Source organism: Trachurus trachurus, assembly GCF_905171665.1.
Source record: "Trachurus trachurus genome assembly, chromosome: 21".
Lineage (NCBI taxonomy): Eukaryota > Metazoa > Chordata > Actinopteri > Carangiformes > Carangidae > Trachurus > Trachurus trachurus.
This window is the reverse complement of record NC_139899.1, coordinates 19204671-19225313: the sequence shown is the minus strand read 5'-3', so window position 1 is coordinate 19225313 and position 20643 is coordinate 19204671. Positions and strand designations below refer to the sequence as shown.

Here is a 20643-nt window from a genome sequence, read left to right as displayed (position 1 = left end):
ACTCCTTCATTGGTTCTTCTTTATTATAGTAGATTCATACTGAAGACATCAAAACTATGAAGGAACACATGCCGAATTGTGTAGTAAACACACAAAGCAGAATATGTTTTATATTTTTAGATTCTTCAAAGTAACCAACTTTTGCTTTGATGGCAGCTTTGCACATTCGCTCATCAGCTTCACGAGGTCGTCACCTGGAACAGTTTTCCAACAATCTTGGAGGAGTTCCCAGAGGTGCTGAGCACTTGTTGCCTGGTTTGTCTTTACTCTGTGGTCCAACTCATCCCAAACCATCTCAGTTGGGTTTACTGTAGGTCAGGTGACGGATAACGGTTCTGTGTTTACAACATAACACCATATGTGTTCCTTCAATGAATCTACAATGTAGAAAGTAATAAAAATAAAGAAAGACCATTGAATGAGAATGGTGCATCCAAACTTTTGACTGGTAGCATACTGTATGTCAGCTGGGATTGGCTCCAGTGGCCCTGCATTGATAAATGGTATAGCCAATGGGTTGATGGATGTACAGTACTACTGTCAAATCCCATGCATTTGTATTAACAAGGTTTTAGATATATAGGCCTGTAAAACTTCACAGGACTTCCACCCATTGGTGAAAACACTGTATATTCAACCTGGTCTTTGATCTTTCCTGAGCCTCCTGGTGCTGATATCCTGTCTCAAAGGACACAGGAAAATACATGACAGTCATGGGTACTGGTTTCAAAATGTAGGTATAGACTTGTTTTCATGGAACAAGGAAATATTTGCCATTTATAGCCACAGCACAAACACACAGACGATCTTGTTCCCACAAAAACAGAGCCCAGTCTACATTAAAAAAAGATCAGTGGATTGTCATTGTGCTCAGCTTCCTGCGACATGTGTCATTTCCTGTCCTTCATCAGCTGTAGAAGCTTTTCCCATGTCGGAGAAGACAGGATCTGTGTAGTGTCACTAAGGGTGGCAAAATTTTCACTTTTACCCACATTATCTTTCTCACCCTCACTGAGTCACATATCCTCTCTGTCTTTCTGTTTTTTCTTTCACCTCTCCATTTCCACTATGCTGGACACAACTGTTCTTTAATCCAAAGTTTCCTTTTCTCCATAAAACTGAAACCACTCCCTGTTTCTGAGAACTGAAGACGAAAACACTCTGAGCAACAAAAGACAGCATTGATGTCCTGGTCATGTTTTCTAATGAGGACAAGGGTACCTTCGGTTCAGTTCCTCACGCTGCCCTTGTTTTTCATGCTTTAGAGACCACAGACAAATATGTTTTTACAGCACCACCTCACGTACAACTCCCAGGACTTTCAGCCTATATTTTGTCACACTTGTGCCAAGTCTGTGGTGTGATTACAGGTGGCCTCACGTTCCTCAGCTATAAAGTTCAGTCCGTTTAAGTCAAGACATTGTTCTCCCTTTTTATCACCAATCTCAGGAGTCCAATCCACTAATAATGCAAAAGAACAATGAGGACTTTATGAGGTATGCAGTGGGGAGCTTGATATTTTTCTGCAAGCCTTGGATGCATTCTCTGGCAGGGCAGTGGGTGGTAAGGCTGGAGAACGAGCTCGCCAAATCTCTGCTCTCCCCCTAAAGCTGAGAACCCATTGAAATTTACATATTTATTCCTAGAAAACAATCCAATTCATTCTTCCAGTCTCTCTCACACTGTCCATCTCTCTCTTGTCTCTGTCCGGATTTGTCTCCGTCCCCAATCAACATCTCATTTTCCCTATAATTATGACGATTTGAGAAAATGAATCATGTGGATCCTACTAGCATGCACCCACCAAGAACCTCATATGACCCTCCTTCCACTGAAATATAATCAATTTCCACTAAACTGATTTTGTGGCCACTGGGGCATTGGGCACTGCAAGAAATTGGAAACATAATACTGATATATTATTGCCTGTTAAAGGAGCTATTTGTAAGTTTTGGTATTGCTACATAGATAGCGTTAGCGTTATTGACCGATGAAGGGGAAACACTGTGAGTTCAGCATTAAACTTACTTAATTTACTCATCATGAGCTGCAGTGAAAAACAACTCTAATGTTGACTCTCGTCTCTATGCAGCTTTTCTTCTACTAAAGTTAGTACGCTAACCCGTTAGCCTTGCTCTCTAACGTCACTTTCAGATTAACAACTCACTGCAGCGTCATCTGCCCTGAAGACGTGGCAATGTTCAGAGGATGTATTACAACCTCTTGTATTATAATGACAGAGCCAGAGCGTCTTCCCTTAGATCCCTCATGAGTTTTTAATGGTGCTACCAAACATTTGTTTGTATCCACATTCAGAGGAAAAAGAGAAATTTCATCATTTGTTTGGAATCATCAGCCTCCGGATGAATGGGAGTCCAATACTGACTCTAGTTTGAACCTTTTTTTGGGTCTCCACCAGCTCCAGAGGGAAATATCTGGTTTTGGTGCTTAGCATGCGGCCTGCGATGGGCTTTTGGTGCTTTAACAGCTGCGTGCTGCAGTTGAAAACAAAGGTGATGAGAGCCGTGGGAGTTAACCAAAACAGTGAAGTTGTGTGCGAAGAAACCACAACAGTGAGCCAAAAGTCATTGAAATGCACTGTGGAGATGAGATCTGAAGAGCTGATGATGAGTATCTGTGGGTTCATCGCTACAGGAACACATTGTCCATGCACAAGTTGTCTTTTTATTCATTATTAATATAACATTTATATAAATCTGTGGACACAGTGACGATTGTGCTCCAAAAAAAAAAAAAAAATCCTGCACTTCCCGGAGCAGCCAGCCAAACCGAGATGCTGAGATGATCACTGCCACCATTCACCCATTAACAACCATCACCTAATCACCACAGCTGTGTCAAGTCTCAACAAATCCAGGCAGCTGTGAAGGATCAAGTTTGACCCACTCAGTGAGGCGTTCTTCATCACGACTCTCATGAGGGTGAGATTTGGAAGGGCAGGAGATGAACATAAAGCAAAAGAGACAGAGGGATGAACACATCTGTGATAATCCATCTTGGTGTCTGCTGCATTCACAAACAAGTACATCTGTTGGGGGATGCATATATGGGGGACATTTAGTTGGATCCAGTCATGGACTACACTCTTAGGCCTTGGAAAATTAATAAGGCGTCAGAGACCACAACTGACAGACAAAAACAAAGACACGGTTATAATGCTTGGCTTCTCAGACAGTGTTATCTTTCAGCGTAGTTCAAGCCAAATCATTGTGTGAGAGAAAACTGTGTACAATTCATATTTAGCACTGGATACTGATACTATCTTCTCACTTCATCACTGGATGAGCGAAATTCTTTCCTTCGGTTCTGGCGGATAAGACGTAAGAGGAGGGGAGAGGAGGAAGAGAAAGGTGGTCTGCTGACCCTGTCATCGGACCCCTGCATCCTTCAGATGAGGAATGTGGAACTTCCTCTCTCTGCCTCCTTATGAGGTTTCCTGTATCCACAGTCGGCGTGCAGGTCGAAGGTCACACCGACTGTACAGTTAGTCTGGTAAATTCTTATCGCATGCCAAACTACAGTTGCTAAACCAGCCTTGTCTTCACCTCTGAATTAGTTTTTACTGTGCCTCCCTCAGAGGCTGTCCGTACCATATCCGTATGGTAGGAGGGTTGTTTTATAAGGGTCAGTTTCTGTCCTTGAGTTTACCACATCACACGGCTGAACTGAGACATTCATGGTTCCCCTGAGCGCTTTAAAAGAAAAGAGGAACAAAAGGAACTGGACTTTTTTTTTGCTGTGGAAAACCTTTAAAGCTTTAAAAATGTACAGAAAGTAGCAAAAATAATTGTTCTATATGTGAGTCTGTTCTGTACATGTCTCTATTTTCTATATTGAGTCTTTATGCAACACCAGTTTCATAGTAGGTTGTTGCTGCCCTTTTTATTTCCAACCTTAAAAAACTCCATTTGACATTAACACAAATTAAAAAACCAGACCCTCAGACAGATATAGTACATGGGTCAAAGATGTGTGTTGGAAGTGACCAGCCCTGGGATTTTAGAGGCGTTCATGTCTTCTCCTCTACAAGCACGTGTACAGTAAGATTACCCAGAATCCACCTCTCTATTTGAGGAGGTTTCATCCTTATAAAGAAATAATATGCAGACGAAACAAAACCCTGTTTATTTTTGCTTCTGAACACATTTAGATAATTGTTGTGGAAAGCGGTGTTGGCTGGCTGATTCTGAAAATTACATAACTTTATAGATGTGGAACCTCAGTCCAACTATCAGAAGATATCTGATGATCTGCGCAGCACAAGTCTGAAGCCGGACTAGTAGCTTTAGTCATGCAAAACCGCAGTCATTCACTCACAGCTTGTTATCTCTGCATGTTTAGTCTGTCTCTGTGATTTAAAAACCCCGGCATCAGGTTGCTCGCTCCTTTTTTTTTCTCTGTCTTTCATTCCTCTCCCTAAGGGATCTCCCACACTCCAGGCACTCCCTCCATCTGACCTCCTCTTTTACAGAGGTTAATGGTTTGAACTTCATCACTAACTGTAGCAAAGTGTGATAAGTATTTGAAACTAATGAGTTTCAGCAGCAGAGTCCTCCATATGGCTGGCTGCCCATGTCAGACCCATACACTCACATCGTCTAACGCACTTGCATTGCATTGTTGTGATACTTGAATTCTCCACAGAAGGACTTTCAGGCCGTGTTAAGACATGATGCTGTTGGTAACAGAGACATCTAAACTGTAAAAGTGCAAGGATCACTAGATCATGCACCCGCATCTACTTTTAGCTATCCTGAATTAACAATTGGCATCAATGAAAGCAGCTTTGGTGCTTTGTCTGGGTTGAAGGGATAAGCCCTGCTGTAAAACATTCACCTGCCAAGTTATAAAAATTACACTTTGCAGGGGCTTTTAGAAAGCATCATGTGTGAACATGGCCTTATTTGGTCCTCCAGACTGAAAACCAACAGTAAGAGCTGGTTAACACAGAGATTAGGGAAGAGAGAGTGAGAGAGGAATAGATGTGGGTGTTTACAGAGCTATTTGGAACAGTAGTTAGGAGTTTGGGACTTACCCTGGCACCCTTCTCTGGGAAACATTTGCACTCTCCGCTGCAGTCTCTCCCTCCGCAGGGGCCACTGTGCTTCTTCCCACCCTGTCAAGACACAAAACACACAACATGAAGGTCAGACATGGGCTATTAGAGGTCAGAGGTGGAATATACACAAAAATAACACTTTGCTCGAGATGTATGTTCATGTGGCAACATTTGTCGTCCTGTTTGTGCATCACACGTGACACAGCGTGGGGTAAAACTGCTGCATACTGTAGGTGTGACAGCCTGTGTCTGTTTACGCTGTGGTTTGTGAATACACTTGTTTATTGCTGCAGCTCTGTTGTGCACCACTGTTTTGGTCCGTTTTTAGTGCAGGAAGGATGTTTTGGATGCATGCGGCCGCGGTGACTCACGACAGACGTCCAGCCATAACGGACAGCCGTGTGTCCATGAAAACCCTATTCATCAGAGAGGCTGCGTCCGACCACAGACAGAGACAATTTGTCTTTGGATGTCTGCATACCAACACAACCACCCACCATCCACAGGCTATTCTGTGTTAGACATGATCAAAGAAAGCAGTCACACAAACGGGATTTCCCGACCCACAGGTCAGAGTTGTCAGGGCCTTCGGCTAGCTGAAATAGCTGGCGACGTTAATTGTCACTGAATGGAGCGTTGGAGAATTTATATATGTTTGTGTGTGTATACTGCCTTTGCCATGACAACATTTGTTACTCAGAAACAGGAAATAACACATACCACCTCCACCTGCTGCAAGGAGACATTGACTCACATTCACTGCTGGAATCAACAAATAATTGACCCAAATGTTCTTTTAATGATCTGTGGGTCAATCAGTGACTGTTTCCATCTTAACACCTCACAGCTTTTCTGATAGTTTCATTGTTCTGCCTGAGAGGGAGGACAAATGGAAAACACTTGACTTCAAGTTTTCCAAAGTTTAGGAAATAAGGCTCATGTATGCACTTTGCACTTTCCACTAGAATTCTGCATTTTACTTTCACCACTGGCTATGTATTGTCACTCTTTTTATTTTACTATTTATTACCTCAAACTCCTCATTTTAATATGAATTATTCTTTTATTCTCTATGGACTATTTTACGAACTGATCTGTTGTTGTTGATGAATGATGATTGATTGTGCAGCTGAGAAACTGAATTTCCCTCAGGATAAATAAAGTATTTATCTATCTATTTATCTATCTATCCTCCGTGGCCTTACAATCAGCATACATGAGTGACTACAGCCATGCAGAGAGGCGCCATGTTGCTGCTGATGACGTCTCCATCCTGTGTTGGGCCTACGTCCTCCACCTACACAGCCATACCATAGCCTGCTTAGGCAGCAAATACCTCCATACCCTCCCCATCCCCCTCCTCCCCCTCCTTGTTTAAAAAGAAGAAAAAAAAATCAAAATGACCACTTTATGCCCACAGTGGCAACAAAGTGGCAGATAAAGAATCAGAATAATTCTCCCTCCTCACGTTGACAGCCAATCCCGGCGCTCCCGCTGACAAAGGCCACATTGAGACTCAGCCTCACGCACAAAGACCCTCTTTTACCAGACAGACATCGTCCTTTAATGATCCCCTATCTCCACAACAAAAAGACCCTCTTCCTCGCCCTGAAGGAATGCACAAGGCTGCGTTTCTTTTGTTAAATATCAGTGGATCTGAAGGGGTTCTTTCAGACTGCTGTTTGATATAGCTAAAACATGCTGTGATGGGTCTAATTTAGCCTGTACCCGATGATGGCAGACTCAACAATTTCTTCTCTCACGTTCCTAATTTTGAGCTGATTTTTTTCCAAACTGAGTTCCTCTGGACATCTTGGCAGCATTTTTGCGGGCCAAAAAAAGCCGAGGTAAAATAGGAAGATATTATTCCAATAAGGATGTCACAAAGTCACGGAATGACCTCTCTACACACTGAGGTGGAAATCCAAACCACAGACAATGGACTCCGTCATCTCCGGACAGACACACAAAGGAATGGCTCCCATAAAAGCAATGACACATCATGGAGCAATGCACCATCGATTCAACTTCGCAGTTTACAGGTTGAAAATAGCTGATGGCTGTTTCAGGAGGAGACAATAGGACTGTGCAGCGGTATCCTGTTTTCCCCACCCACTGACACAATAACCCACTCCACACAACTCCTTTCCATCCATTCTGGGGTACACCTTGGAAACTAATTGGACGAAAATGTGTGGGTGCTCAAAAGTTAGTGCAGCGTTAACCCGTCATTTCCAGAAAACAGAGCGAAATGGTAATGGATGAGGTTCAATAGATTTACACACAGACCACTTTCTGTTTCCTGTCTTTCGTTTCATTCATTGTTCGGTTCATTCAGTTTGGTCCTGACCGACGCATTTTAGCTCCAGTCTTCTTCATATTCACAAAAATACAACACCAAACAACCAAGAGCCACAAACATGAAGTCATACCATCCTCAGTTATGGTACATGGACCGATACGGGAGCTCAGTCCAGTTTCAGAGAGTAAATCATGCAGCAATGTTTTTTTCCCCTCTATGATAAGTTCACATTGAGATCATTTATTACTGGATTAACAGTATAAACTGCAGCTGAACTTCTGATACCATTAAAAGAGATTTATTATACTCCTAGCATGGTATCAGACTCACAGTGGACTGTTTAAAAAAAACAAAAAGCTTCTTGTGATATATGGATAGTTATTGTGGGGCCACTCTTTTATACTCTTTAATTCATTTAACTTTTTAATTAGAAACTGTCAAAGTATACAAAGAATTACGTTAAACACAAGACTTATTTCACCAAAGGAACCAAAGACCAACCGACCACACTACACACACAGCAAGTTTTTAACTGAACTGGTAAAGTTCAATCTCTATCTGCTTCTGAGAAAAAACTCTGTTGTGGTTCATTCGTTGCGTGAAAGCAAAGCAGATCGACAACTACATAATGACAACATGAGAGACAAATGAATCCAGACCAGGTAATCCCACAGCGTGCAGCTCTACCGACTATATCTATAAATCTGACACCTCTGTGGAGCAGTAGTGAAAGAGGTCCAGCTCCCAGTCTTAACACCGGAAAACTGAAGACTTTACCAGACCCAACATTTCATCTGTTGACGACAGACACACACAAAGAGGCACAGGATATATTGTTATGTATCTAACAGTGAATGGTCATCATTTCTGCCTCACATGTACAGATGGGTTGAAGTCATCATGCTCCGTTACCCGTTCTTATACATAAACACATTCATGTTTCCTTTCTGTAAAATAAAAGGGTTCAAAAAGTGTAATTAAGACATTTTTCCGTTGCCTTTGTTATGAAAACAGTCAGACATCAGTGTATATGATATGAAACTATGACCATAAACCCGGGCAGTTCCTGCCATCCGGTTTGCTGCGATTGTTCATCAGTGGCTTGTGGTTTACAGTACGACTCTTCGGTGTTGATCATCTTTTAAGTCCTGCGAACTACATTCAGTGTCGTGGGAAATCCACTGAAGTTCTCTGCTCTGTTTCAGAGCTACAGAGATGTAAACACGCTTGCCACAAAAAAAAAACCCAGTCCAGCTCATATATAAATGAACCTGTGCATATGTATACAGTACACACCAACAGACCACACACGCATGACGGAGGAGAAATACAACTTTTTAAGACGGTTAAAGTAGGAAAACACTCCGAGCATGTTGACGTAACAACATAATGTGTTCCTCCTACAAGCCAAGATGGCGTCTCAACAAACAAACAAATGAAATCTCTTTCTCTCTTTCCAGGCTCCTCAGTTTTTTGTAGCGTGTGTGGAGTGTGTATATAATATCATTGTAAACAGGTCTACAAGCATGTGTTAATGTTACATCCACCTAACAGGAAACTGCACGTATTTGCTGTGTTGGTATCTTCCATTCATGGTTACCTGTCTTTACCTTTGACTGTGCTCGCTGGTATAACCAATTGAGCGCTGACAAAGTGCTGTGTGGAGATACAGTCTACAACTTGCATTCTTAGGAGGGTACATGTTTTTCAAGCTTGAGATTAATGAGTCGGATTAATGCCTCTCTCAGTGAGAAATGTTGTTTTTGTTGCCTCCCTGTCCTTTACGGCTGCACTGGTGCCTCGCTCTGAATGTGCGCCGCCTCCTTTATGTGCCGTACAGTAAATGAAATAAAAGCAGCTGGGTCAACACGAGTCTTTCTCACGGTCAAGTTTTTCTCTCCTTCTCCTGCTGATACACACTCACACACATGATTGGAAAAAAAGGCCATTAGAAAGAATTACAGAAGGTTTATTTGGGTTTGTGAATATTGGCACAGGTGAATGAGCTGTTTATCTAAGATTGAAAAAATAGATACAGGTGCTTTTACATACATTTATACAGGAAGCAATAATGCACATTAATGAATGAGGACAAGTTGGACATAAATTCTTCACCTGGTCCTCCATGTTTTGTTTTTTTTATCCTTGACAGTTAATGCAAGTGAGGTCACGATACAACAAAGATGACATCCCATAATATCCTCCATTGACCATCTAATGGAGCAGTAAATATTGTTGTGATGGTTAATTACAGTTCAACTGAATCCACACACATACAGAAATAAGACTTCACTGTTTGAACTATATGATTTTATTGGACAACTGTCAGCCAATCAGAGCTGATTTAGGTCTATTCTATGTGTTGACATAATCAATTAATATTTCTTTTGTAGGGGGCTGGGTGCTTTATGAAGGTGGTTTCTTCAGCCTGCCTTTTATCTACTGTACCACCGTCATACAGCACATTCAGACATGATGGTGACTGGTTAGAGTGGATCCTCTGTGGTCGGCCTGACTCACCATGGTTTTGCTTTTTTTCCATGTACTGTATACAGTAGCTTCACCACAGACACAACCACTTCCTAACCCTTCCTGTTAATGTCAAAAGCAGCCAAAATCAACACAGCATCTCTCTGCCGAGAGCGGGGCGATGACAAGACAAAAACACTCTGCAAAAGCAGACAAAACAAACTGAAGGCAAATTATAAATACAGATGCAGAGATATATTTCCACATTTGGAGAAGGAGGACACCTCGGGATTGGGCCTCCTGCTAGAGTCTGTCGCATGCAAGACGTTCACCCAAAGGATTGTGGGTTGATTAGGACTCCAATGAATAGACAAAAGAACACAAAATCCCGACATGGTTTCGAAATAACAAATACCACTGAGAGAGAGAGAGAGACTGAACTTGAAACAATCTAAAAAAAAACTCAATTGAATGCAGTAGATAAAGCCCCCATAACATGTAGGGCATAATATAAACACATACACACATATAGGAGCAAAAGAAGACAGATGTGAGCCAGTGATGTTGACGCACAGCTGTACATTCCTCATCTATGACCCCCCTCCCAAATAATGATTAACTAAAGACATAATTTAGACATGTGCATGAAGCTTGACTTGACTGAAAGGGGGAAGATGAATTTCAAAGGAGGTCTGCAGATTTAAAAAATAAAAGTTGTGTCATTTTTTTCTTTGTTCCACAGATACAGTTTCTCATGTGCTGTTGTTTAAACATCCAACAATTGACAGATCAGCCTCGACGCCCGGCCCAGACAGATCCTCTTAACACCGATCACTCGGGTGATAGAAATGACAAACTGCCTCTTTGAGCTGGTTTCTCGTTTTTCACAAATGAAACAACACAGCGGAGTGTAAACAGTGTTTGTGTGCGACCCCTCCTGCGCCTGAGGTATCAGATGAACGGAGATCACAGACAACTGCAGGTCAGAGTGAGTGTTTGATCCGACAATGGTGGTGACACAGTCGCTGGAGATGTAAAATACGACCACTCAAATTGGTAACGAAGACTCTTGAGACTATTAGACTATCGGAGTCAACAGAAACTGAATCCCACTACAAGGAAACCATGAGTGGGCTGTTTGTCAGGGGCTGCTGCTCGTCCTTAACGAAGGACCTGACCTACAGCCTCTCCACTTTGACCCTGACCCAGAGGAATGTCTGAGCTCACTATTCAACTCTCAGGATGACCAGTGCCCTTCTACAGTTACCAGTGAACCCTCAGAGGGCTGCTACCATCGCCACCACGCTTAAAAAGACACGAGTAAACTAATAACAACGACACCATTAACCTCCAGACACAGGAGGAGTAGGGAGGGGAAAATCAACAGTGCCATAACTTTACCAAGGGAGTAAGAGGCGTTTGTACAAAAGGAACTTAGATCCTAGATTTATTTGGAGTTGTACAGACCAATATGACCCTAATATCTAACTTTGTGAAGTTTTTTTTAATTTAAATTTGTACTTCAAAAGTTTACTTTGTTTGTAACTCTGTTAGATTTGTCTGTGTGAGATATGTTGAACTGATGAAGCCCCTTGGATAAGAGGCGAAACGTCTTCCTAGACAAATACAAGTTCAGCTGCCTTCGATTCAGTTTATTGCCCAGAGATAACGATGACTTGTATGACTTGAATGAGAATATCCACAGACATGTGTCAGAGTGTCTGTGTGTGATGGAAATGCACCATGCTGAATTGCAAATTGTTGAGTTTTCTTGGTGTAAAAGGTGATAGTTTGGGTTATTTGATGCGTGGTTATGTGTGTAGTCATCCACTCAGCCGACCTATAGTTGCAGAATATTACAGTACGCCTGTGCGGAGATATGCGGTTTTTCAGTAGTAAAAAGATAATACCAAAGGAAAGTGCTTTTTCACATGCATGAAGATTAAACTGGAGAAAATATTCTACATGAAGTGTACATTTACACTGATATTTGATTGGCTGGATGAGCGTTTCTAAAACTATCCAAAATGCCTTTTGTCCGTGTGCCGCCCCTCGTGTGTTCGTGCTAACTGGGAATGTGCTGCTCGGGATCCAATGCAGGTCATGTACTGATGATGCATGGCTACCTCACATAACCCCACGTCAACCTGAACTATTCTCTAGCTCTTCTTTTTCTCTTTTTTTTTTGCTGCTGCATCGCTCTGTTTGTGTGGATTGGCTGAAATATGTGAAACGCTGTAAATGCTCAAAGGACTCACACCATTTATCGGTTATTAACTCCACAGGCACCTTTAGGTAAAGGTAATAAACTGACCATGGACCCTCCTTAATGGACCTGGACCAGGATCGTAACAAATTTGTGGACAAGAAGAATGATGTAAGATATAATCCAGGAGAGGAAACTTTATGGTATTTTTCATTTTGACTGTGTGTGTCTGTGTGTACATTTATAAATGGTATAGGAGACCATCTGTCACTGGTATGATGTGCCAAGGTTACAGCTGCTCTTCTTCACACTAATGATGTGCACGTCAAAGAGGAAGAATCTGAAACACCTGGCCTCTTTCAATGAGCAGCTCCGACTCCGAGAGGGAAACATGCTGCATGATATGTCTTGATGCATATCTGCACTACGTCACAGTGTCAGTGATCGGGCACTGGGTGTGCTACAGTACACTCCCTTCACCAGTCGAGAAGCATCTCTGGGAGGGAGCCACTGAAGCTGGAGTTCATATTGTGAATCAAGAAGTATGAAAACATTAGGAACATTTTATTCATAGCAAACATTTTTATCAATAGGAGTGGCAAAGTCAGTCTTGACTAAACAACTATTCAACAGAGTTCAATGCAAATTGGCACAGACATTTATGGTCGTTATGTTTCTCTCGGGGTAAATTGCACCTCCATCAGTATTTCATTATCAGGCTCATATTTCAATGTGTGCAAAACTTTGGTTTACACCTGCTAAGCTTAAAACAGCCTCCTTAGTTTCAAATACAGGCCTACTTCGTGGACATGCACGTTTTAGTACTGTTAACATCCAAAACTAAGATGTTGAACACAGGAAACTTTATACCTAAAAAGATCAACATGTTATCATTGTCACTGTGAACTTTTTTTGAGCGATGCCATTGTTGCTAACATGATTGAGTCCTGGAGACAAAGGGAGGACACTGGAGCACACAGTCGATTAATACAAATTTATTGAGGTGTGGAATGATTGAGTGCAATGTGTGTGTCTTTATACAGTAGTTTCAGACAGACATAGTTGTCAGTTTTGCAGAGTGCATAACCTCTGTCTGTTATGCCCAAGCATACTGACCTGAAGATGCACTTGGTTGGGATGAGTCCGGTGCAACATTACAACACAAAGAGTCACGGACGTCTCTTGAACGAGACTCTGCAGACAAAGTGTTCTTTCTTACTACCTGGTAAATCTGCCACACTGTTCCTCAATCATCAGCTAAATGTATTCAACCGCTGTTACACAACAGATGATTCGAAAGCGAATAAGAGATGTCACTCTTATTGGTTTATTGAATGTTACACCCAAAATCACTTCCATGAATCATTAAGACATTAAGTTCTGATGCACCCTGCCCCCCCCAGTGTTAAAATAGCAAAGTGACACTGGCACATGCTAAATGTGCTTTAAACCATGTGCTTTGGATGATAGAGCCAATAGTTTTATTCAAAAACAATAAGGACGTAGAAGAGGATAGCACAGTGTTTGTTTCCTTGTTTTAAATTATTTTAAATCACTGGTCTTGCCTCAGAACCATCTGACCATAAAAACACCCTGATGCTTTAGTTTAAGGTCTGTTTAGTGTTTGTACCAAAGAGAGAGATCTTGAACAATATGTTGAATGATTTTGCCACATACTTTTGCAGTATGTGACTTGCTCATCCTGAGACAAAATAAGGACTTGAGTAAAGACATTCTTGCTTTGTTGGATAAAAGGAGGGGAAGAAGTCGGTCTAAACGACCCCTGTGTTTGTGAATGGGAAGATATAAACATTAAATTGCACATGTCTTTGTGAGAGAGCGAACACAAGACCTGAAAAGGGTTGAAAGGCAGAGATGGTGACCACATCATGCTGGGGATTGTTACTGCCTCGCTGTGTGACTCATGTGGGCTGTGGGAAGTTTTTCTCACAATGTGCATCTGCTCTGGCAAAGCATCCCTGATGTTTAATTCATCTGGAAAGTTGTGACGGAAACAGCAGAATACAGTACATGAAAATGCACGCATGTATTTTCGTTGTAGTGATCAACTTACTTTTTAATCAGTTTTATATGGATTAAATGTGTACCTATTTTCCAGTAAGCTACTAAATACCAGCTTGAAAAGTAGGGCAGCATGTCAAAAGGGAGCATTTATACCGTCTGTGCAGCTTTACCTTCCGGGAATAGTCCGACATAGAATTGAATCAAATAATCAGATTTTAGCTGTTGAACAAACAAGCTCAGAGAACTGTTTGACATGCACAGACACACGCACACACACACACACACACACACACATACACATACCCGCACACACACGGAAGCAGGAAGCAAAACAGCAAAGAAAAGCAAAACATCAAACACAGCCATAGTGGCATAGTTTCTAATGAGGCATTTCTTGATGTGACACCAGATCTCCCTTAAGGCGTCCACTATACCGTGATACGAGAAATTCTTATCGCAGCTATAATGGATTTAACAGATTTTACATGTTGGTAACAGCAGAACTCGTCTGCATCATGGCTTCTTTACAGCTAATTCTGCTTCCTGTCACACCACCGTCAAGTTCCTGTTGGACGATTTAAGTGCTGCAATGTCTGCGTGCACTCATCACCCTGAAGATGAGTGCATTTACACAGATGGATAATTAAAAGAAAACAGGCACAGAGTGGGTGAAGGGGGGTGGGAGCGGGATCCACAGACTTGTTGAGAAGAAGGAAGGAAAAATAGAAAGAGGAGTGAATTAAAAAGTCCAGAACCAAATTTCTTAAGGTCAGCATGGAAGCAGCTGTGAAACTAAATACAAGAAGTTACTTAAGGGCGGGAATGATACCTAGAAATCTACAGCAAGGACACGGGATGTCATGCATAGATCCGAGTCGAATCAGGCACTTGAATAGATCAGTGTCGGCTTATGTTGCAGCTTCTCAGTCAAACTCTGGTGGTGCACGTCTATTCCAGGAGTCACATTCACACAGTTAAACATCCATTTAATTTTGTTTAAAAAAATTTAAACAAGTATTGGACCAGACTCAGTATCAGCAGATACTCAACATTTAAGGGCTTGGATCAGGATCAGGGCCAAAATCCTTAAAGGGACATCACCAATGCGAAAAAAAGACTATTCTTAGACTTATGCTAGTGATTATTTGCTTCATAGAATCACTGAACTAAGCTGAAACATGGTCAATCTCAACACAGATGGATTTGTGTGTCGACAAGTAACAACAATGTTCTGCTAAGTCTGTTGAATCCCAGAAATTACACTTTAACAACTTTAATATGAACTGAAATCGGTCATATTTTAGATTTGACCTCCTTTTATTATGGCTGCATAATTTCTTTTTTCGTGATTGCTCCTTACAGGATATTACATTTTCAAGCATGTCAAACTCAAAACCAAATAACTTTTTGAATATCATGACATGCAACAACTTGTAGTAAAACCATGCTATACAGTTTAAACTAGAGTAGGGGGAGGAGTATTGTAAGCGAACTACAGGGAGAGTCGGGGGTCAGGGTGACTCTGCAAAGCCCAGGACATGACTGTGAAGGTGAACATGAACTAGAGCAGAGGGACCTGAGAGAAGCAGGGCAGAGCAGAAACTCCCACTGTGCTCCTCTGGTTTAGCTCCAGTGTAAACACGGCTCTTGTTTCTGCCGTGACACAGCTGGACCTTCCCTCTCCTTTAACCGGCCTCAGGTCACAGAGTCTCTCAACTCCATTTCCCAGGGGGCACCACTTCTAATCAAGGCTTCCTGCTACAGAACCGACTAAATGGAGCTGCTCTGGTCCTCGATGGCAAAAGGCCAACCTGTCAGACTTGTTTAATCTCACCCCGCTAATCGGATGATCAATGACATCCAGATGCACGGGTCCACGCAGTAACAACCTGGACATCTGAGAGGCCTGAGAATATATCAGTGTTTGTTGGTTTATTTCTAGGTGTGAGTCGACAATGTACTCACAAATAATCCAAACATGTGGCTGATGGGGATCATGGATGAGGGAAAGTTTAAGGTTGTGTTTAGTTAGTCATAGAGTCCCTCACACTCACAGACCAGAAACAAGAGTATAGTTATGGCTCTGTGCTGTAGCCTATACTACCCAAAGTTAATTGCACTTAAAGAAGCAGGTATAACTTTTACCTTCAGCTTAGCATCTTAGCATGCTAATATATTTTGATTAGCACCCAAGATGCCATTACTTTCTAACAAAAGTATTGGGTAAGTAAAAGTAATGATCATCCTAAAATTATTATCAACTCAACAGTTTTGGAGACATTCAATTCATATCCATATCCAAACTGGAAAAAAAGACAGCCTGAGGATGAGAGAGAGAGAAAGAGAGAGACAGAGAGAGAGAGCAAGAGACAGAGAGAGCGAGAGAGAGAGAGAGAAGCTGGACATGGTCATGTTATCACAAACTGTGCATTTAACTTTGTTAACATTCTTCCCATGACAAGAAATAATTCAGTCAAATCAATTAGACCACAGCTGGGGTGGAAATAAATGGTCTTTGTCTCTAGTCCAGGGGAAAAAAATGTACAGTGCAGAGCAGTGAGATCAGTGAATGTCCACGGTGCTACATGATGAGACATCATAGCATTAAGGACGGCCTTCACGCCACCTGTAGGATATGATTAGTCTTAGTCTCCACTCCCCCACATGCATCAAATCCAAACAAATTGCTCAGTGACTTTAAGTGGGCACCTGCTGAACCAGGCAGGACATAAGACAGAGTCTTTTTGAGTGTCTTTGTGTAAACACAGCTGAAGCAATCCTTCCATCTGCGCTCACAGAGAAGACTCACCTCTGCTGAGGAGAGACAGACGAGCGGAGGCGCACGTGTAGGAGGGCGACACGAGGGGGGAAAGAGAAGCAACGTGAAGGAGACGAGCGGAGAGAGGACGGGTGGAAGAGAGGGAGGACAGGCTGTCTGCCAAGTAGTGTCCCTTTCAGAGATAGATGGAGAGAAAGAGCGAGGGGACAGAAGACAGGAGAGCAGGGGCAGAATGAGGCTATAAAAGGAAGTGAGAGACTGAGCTGTATACGAGGAGACGGAGGCCTGGGACGACCAGCAGGACCGAGGCTTTGGAATTCGTTCAGCAAAGCCTGATGGGACCCCTGTGTCCCTCCATTAATCACTGTGAGATGGAGTGAGGGCAAAGGACAGGGCGGATATACGTGTACAGTGTATAGGGGTTTTCCAGAGACGACTTACTTCTGAACTCCACTCCAAGTCAAATAAAAGTTAATTTAAACGCATGGGGTTTACAAATACAAATACTGATATTATAAAAGAAGCTTTAGGTTACTGAATTTCTAATTAATTAATAATATAATTAGTGGTGGACTTTCAGAAGAGAAGTGCATACTATAGGCAGGCAAATATAGATGTGTTCCTCAAAGACAGGAGGTACAAGTGGAGTCCAACATTACAAAACACAAACAGAAACCTTCGCAATGCTCCACAATCTGATTTCTTCATCATACAACACTTTGCTTTGTATAACAAACCCTCAACCTCAGACCTGAAATAAATGTCATACAATCAACAACACAAACACCAGTTTCTGTTTTTGCATTGCAATTTAAATAGTCTTACTGCGATGTGGCATATAATTGAGGTCATGCTCTTAGGGGTTTCTCTTGTCAAAAATTTGAGTAACAAACAATATTAAAAATGGGATGGTGAATATAAAATCAATAAGTATCTAAAGTGTAAATAAAGTACAAATAAAGTAACTTCCAGCTGCCACAGAGCGCCTGCACAACCAGGACATGTATGTGTGAATTCCCAGGATGCAACTCTCTCACAGACGTTGCACAGATGCCATTTACTTTTTCTGAGAAGCACTAATGTAAAGAATATAGATCAATGTTCAGAAAATTCTGAGAAATGATTCTGAGAAAAGAGATCAAACAATATCCAGGTGATGTCAAAATAAATCAAACCATAATGCTGCTGTCATGCCTTTACACAGCACATAAGTATTTCCTTCTCATTGTGCTACAACAAACAGCAGCAGGTTTGTGAACATACATCTCAGTGGCCGCGCTCTGGAGCAGTCAAACTATGTGGGGTCCAGCAGGGCTGTAAAGCAACTCTGACACATTTAACTCCACCCCGTTTCCTTTTTCCTGTTTAGAAAGGTTTCTCTGGATAATCTATTTTCTCTTCACACAATTCTGCACTCAGGATGTTTCCCATAAAACCCAACTTCACTAAACCCAGAGATAAACACACCTCGCATACTCTGCGCGTGAGACAAAAAAAAGGGGGGAAAAAAACACGATATCAGGCTCACACTCACATATCCTGTCAACGATGGAGAGAAAACTGGCTGACGAATTCAAGCCACTTTTCGGTAAAGCACAAAAGAAGCTCCAACCAAACCTAACGCAGATCTACTGACCTTTTAATCCTCCATCACAATAGTGTGTGTTCATAATTGTTGCTTGTTTAAAGTGACATTTCGACACGAATGGGGGCAAACATCCAAGCTCACCAGGCCTTTCCTCACTGTTACAATGCCGAACCACTGGGACTAATCAAATAATCACCACCACAAAGCCCCCCCACCCAACAAAAACACAATTCTTATGGAAACTATATTTAAACAAACAAAAACACACACACACACACACACACATAATCTACATCCACTGACACGTGAGCGCACATGCACATGTGCACAGAACACAAACATATCACAAATGCAGAAAGGTCACAGGGGTTCATCCGTGAGGTGATGGCAACACCTGAGTGGAAATTGCACGCAACCTCTGCTTCAATCTCTCCCTTGCTACACAACACACACAAACACACACATGATGCACATCAGTGACAGGGAAGCCCCACACATGGGCTTCTCATCCGAGGCTATGGTTTCCTGCAGCACCGCACAATGGGCTCTTCCCCTGATTGTTATGGCCGAGCATTCTCCATATCAGAGCCACTATTTTGGCAGGGGATGTGCTTTTCTGCCCTTATCAAAGCCAGACATCTTCCCCCCGTCACGGACACACGCCTTCCCACCCACCCCCCTTAAAACAATCACATTTGAGAGGTTAGTCACGTGTTGGCTGATCCAGTTGTTGACCTTATTACACACCACCCATTCACATCTAAAAAGCAGGCCTGTGTTACAGTCCCAAGTGACCTGCATGGCGTTTTAACTAATGCGAACTGCATTGCCATGATTCGCATCGTTTTCCTTTTCTCTTTGGATACTCAAAACGCACTTGATTTAGTTTGACCACGTGGAATCTGAGGCCAAAAAAAAAAGAAAAAAAGAAAAGGAACATGCATTCATTGCAATCATCTACTTAGCTGAAAAGTGGATAATTTCTAAAGCAGACATTGCTGCTGGGGCCTTCAGGTACTGTAATGTAGGAATCTGAAGCCAAAAACGTGTCTTCCACAGTCCTGTACGAAATTCCCACAACTCGCACATCCGCTGCCTGCATCATCCCCTCATTCCACTGCACTCAAACACATCTTGAAATATATTCTCAAACACACGAGAATCAAAGCCTCTTTAAGGGTCCTATACGAAACATCCTGTTAACATTACAGCCTCAAGAGCCTGCCTTCCTTCCGCCGCAAATGGACGCTGATAAACGCTACTTTCTGTGCATGGCTTAAGTGCATGGGTGAAGAAAGGCCTGTTAATGCATGGACAGAATTGTGTTTCTGAACAACAGGGTTGATTTTTTCCCACCAATCTATGGCGTCTCCATGTAGAATTCAGAGCCGGAAATAGGATAAAATAGGATTCTCTCATGACGCGTGAAAACTGTCCCTGAGGCCCTGTTTTGTGCCACATTAGGGCCAAAGTAGGTTTAACCAAAAGAAGATGACTTCAACAGTTTGGTATGCCGACAAAGCAGTTGCATGGTGGTTGCAATGAGCTGTGATCTCAAAATAGCTGCATGAAGAATCTGAACAAGAAGTTAAAATGAAATAAATCCTAGGAAAGAATTCATTTTGATAATCCATTATCATTTTAGTAATTTTCAAGCAAGTTCAAATGGGGACAATCACAGTCTTCTTTATTTTCGTTTCTGCACACCTGGAAATTGAGTGTGTGAAGTGGGCGCGAACATCAGATCGGTGTTGAGGGAGGGGGTTTCAGATGCTCGTCAATGATCAATACACTTCGGGGTGAAGCACAGTGACGACTTATTTTCCATATTTGTGTCCATTTCCTGCCTTGTGTAACTCTGTGAGGGGTCCAATCCTGTGACTTCTTTCCATGATTGTAAATGTGCATCATTATCCCCATATCTGAATAATTATCATGACCTCCCACACATGACAGATGGAGAATGTGAACATTTTGGAAAACAAGAAAATCAAATCCCAAATGCAAAATATGTTGAGAAATATACTTTTGAATAGGCAGGGGGGTTTCCAAATGTAAACTGTCACGTGGAGCGAGATTGTGGGAAAGAGCTGCGCAGCGTAGAGGCCGAGGTCTGGTTCAAAGAACTGACTCAGTCCCGAGGGTCAGATTTGGATTTGATATTAAACAGAAACATATTTTCTTTGACACAGCT

The 20643-nt window shown here is 42.1% G+C and overlaps 1 protein-coding gene across 2 annotated transcripts in view; it reads right to left on the bottom strand.

Moving 5' to 3' along the window:
* Window positions 1–20643, bottom strand: part of col4a2 (collagen, type IV, alpha 2) — a 60643-nt gene that overhangs the window by 35631 nt on the left and 4369 nt on the right. For both annotated transcript variants that reach the window (XM_083996997.1, XM_083996998.1), the window contains exon 4: window positions 5057–5137. In XM_083996997.1, coding sequence (XP_083853123.1) covers window positions 5057–5137 — 81 coding nt within the window. The remainder of the gene's footprint in view (window positions 1–5056; window positions 5138–20643) is intronic.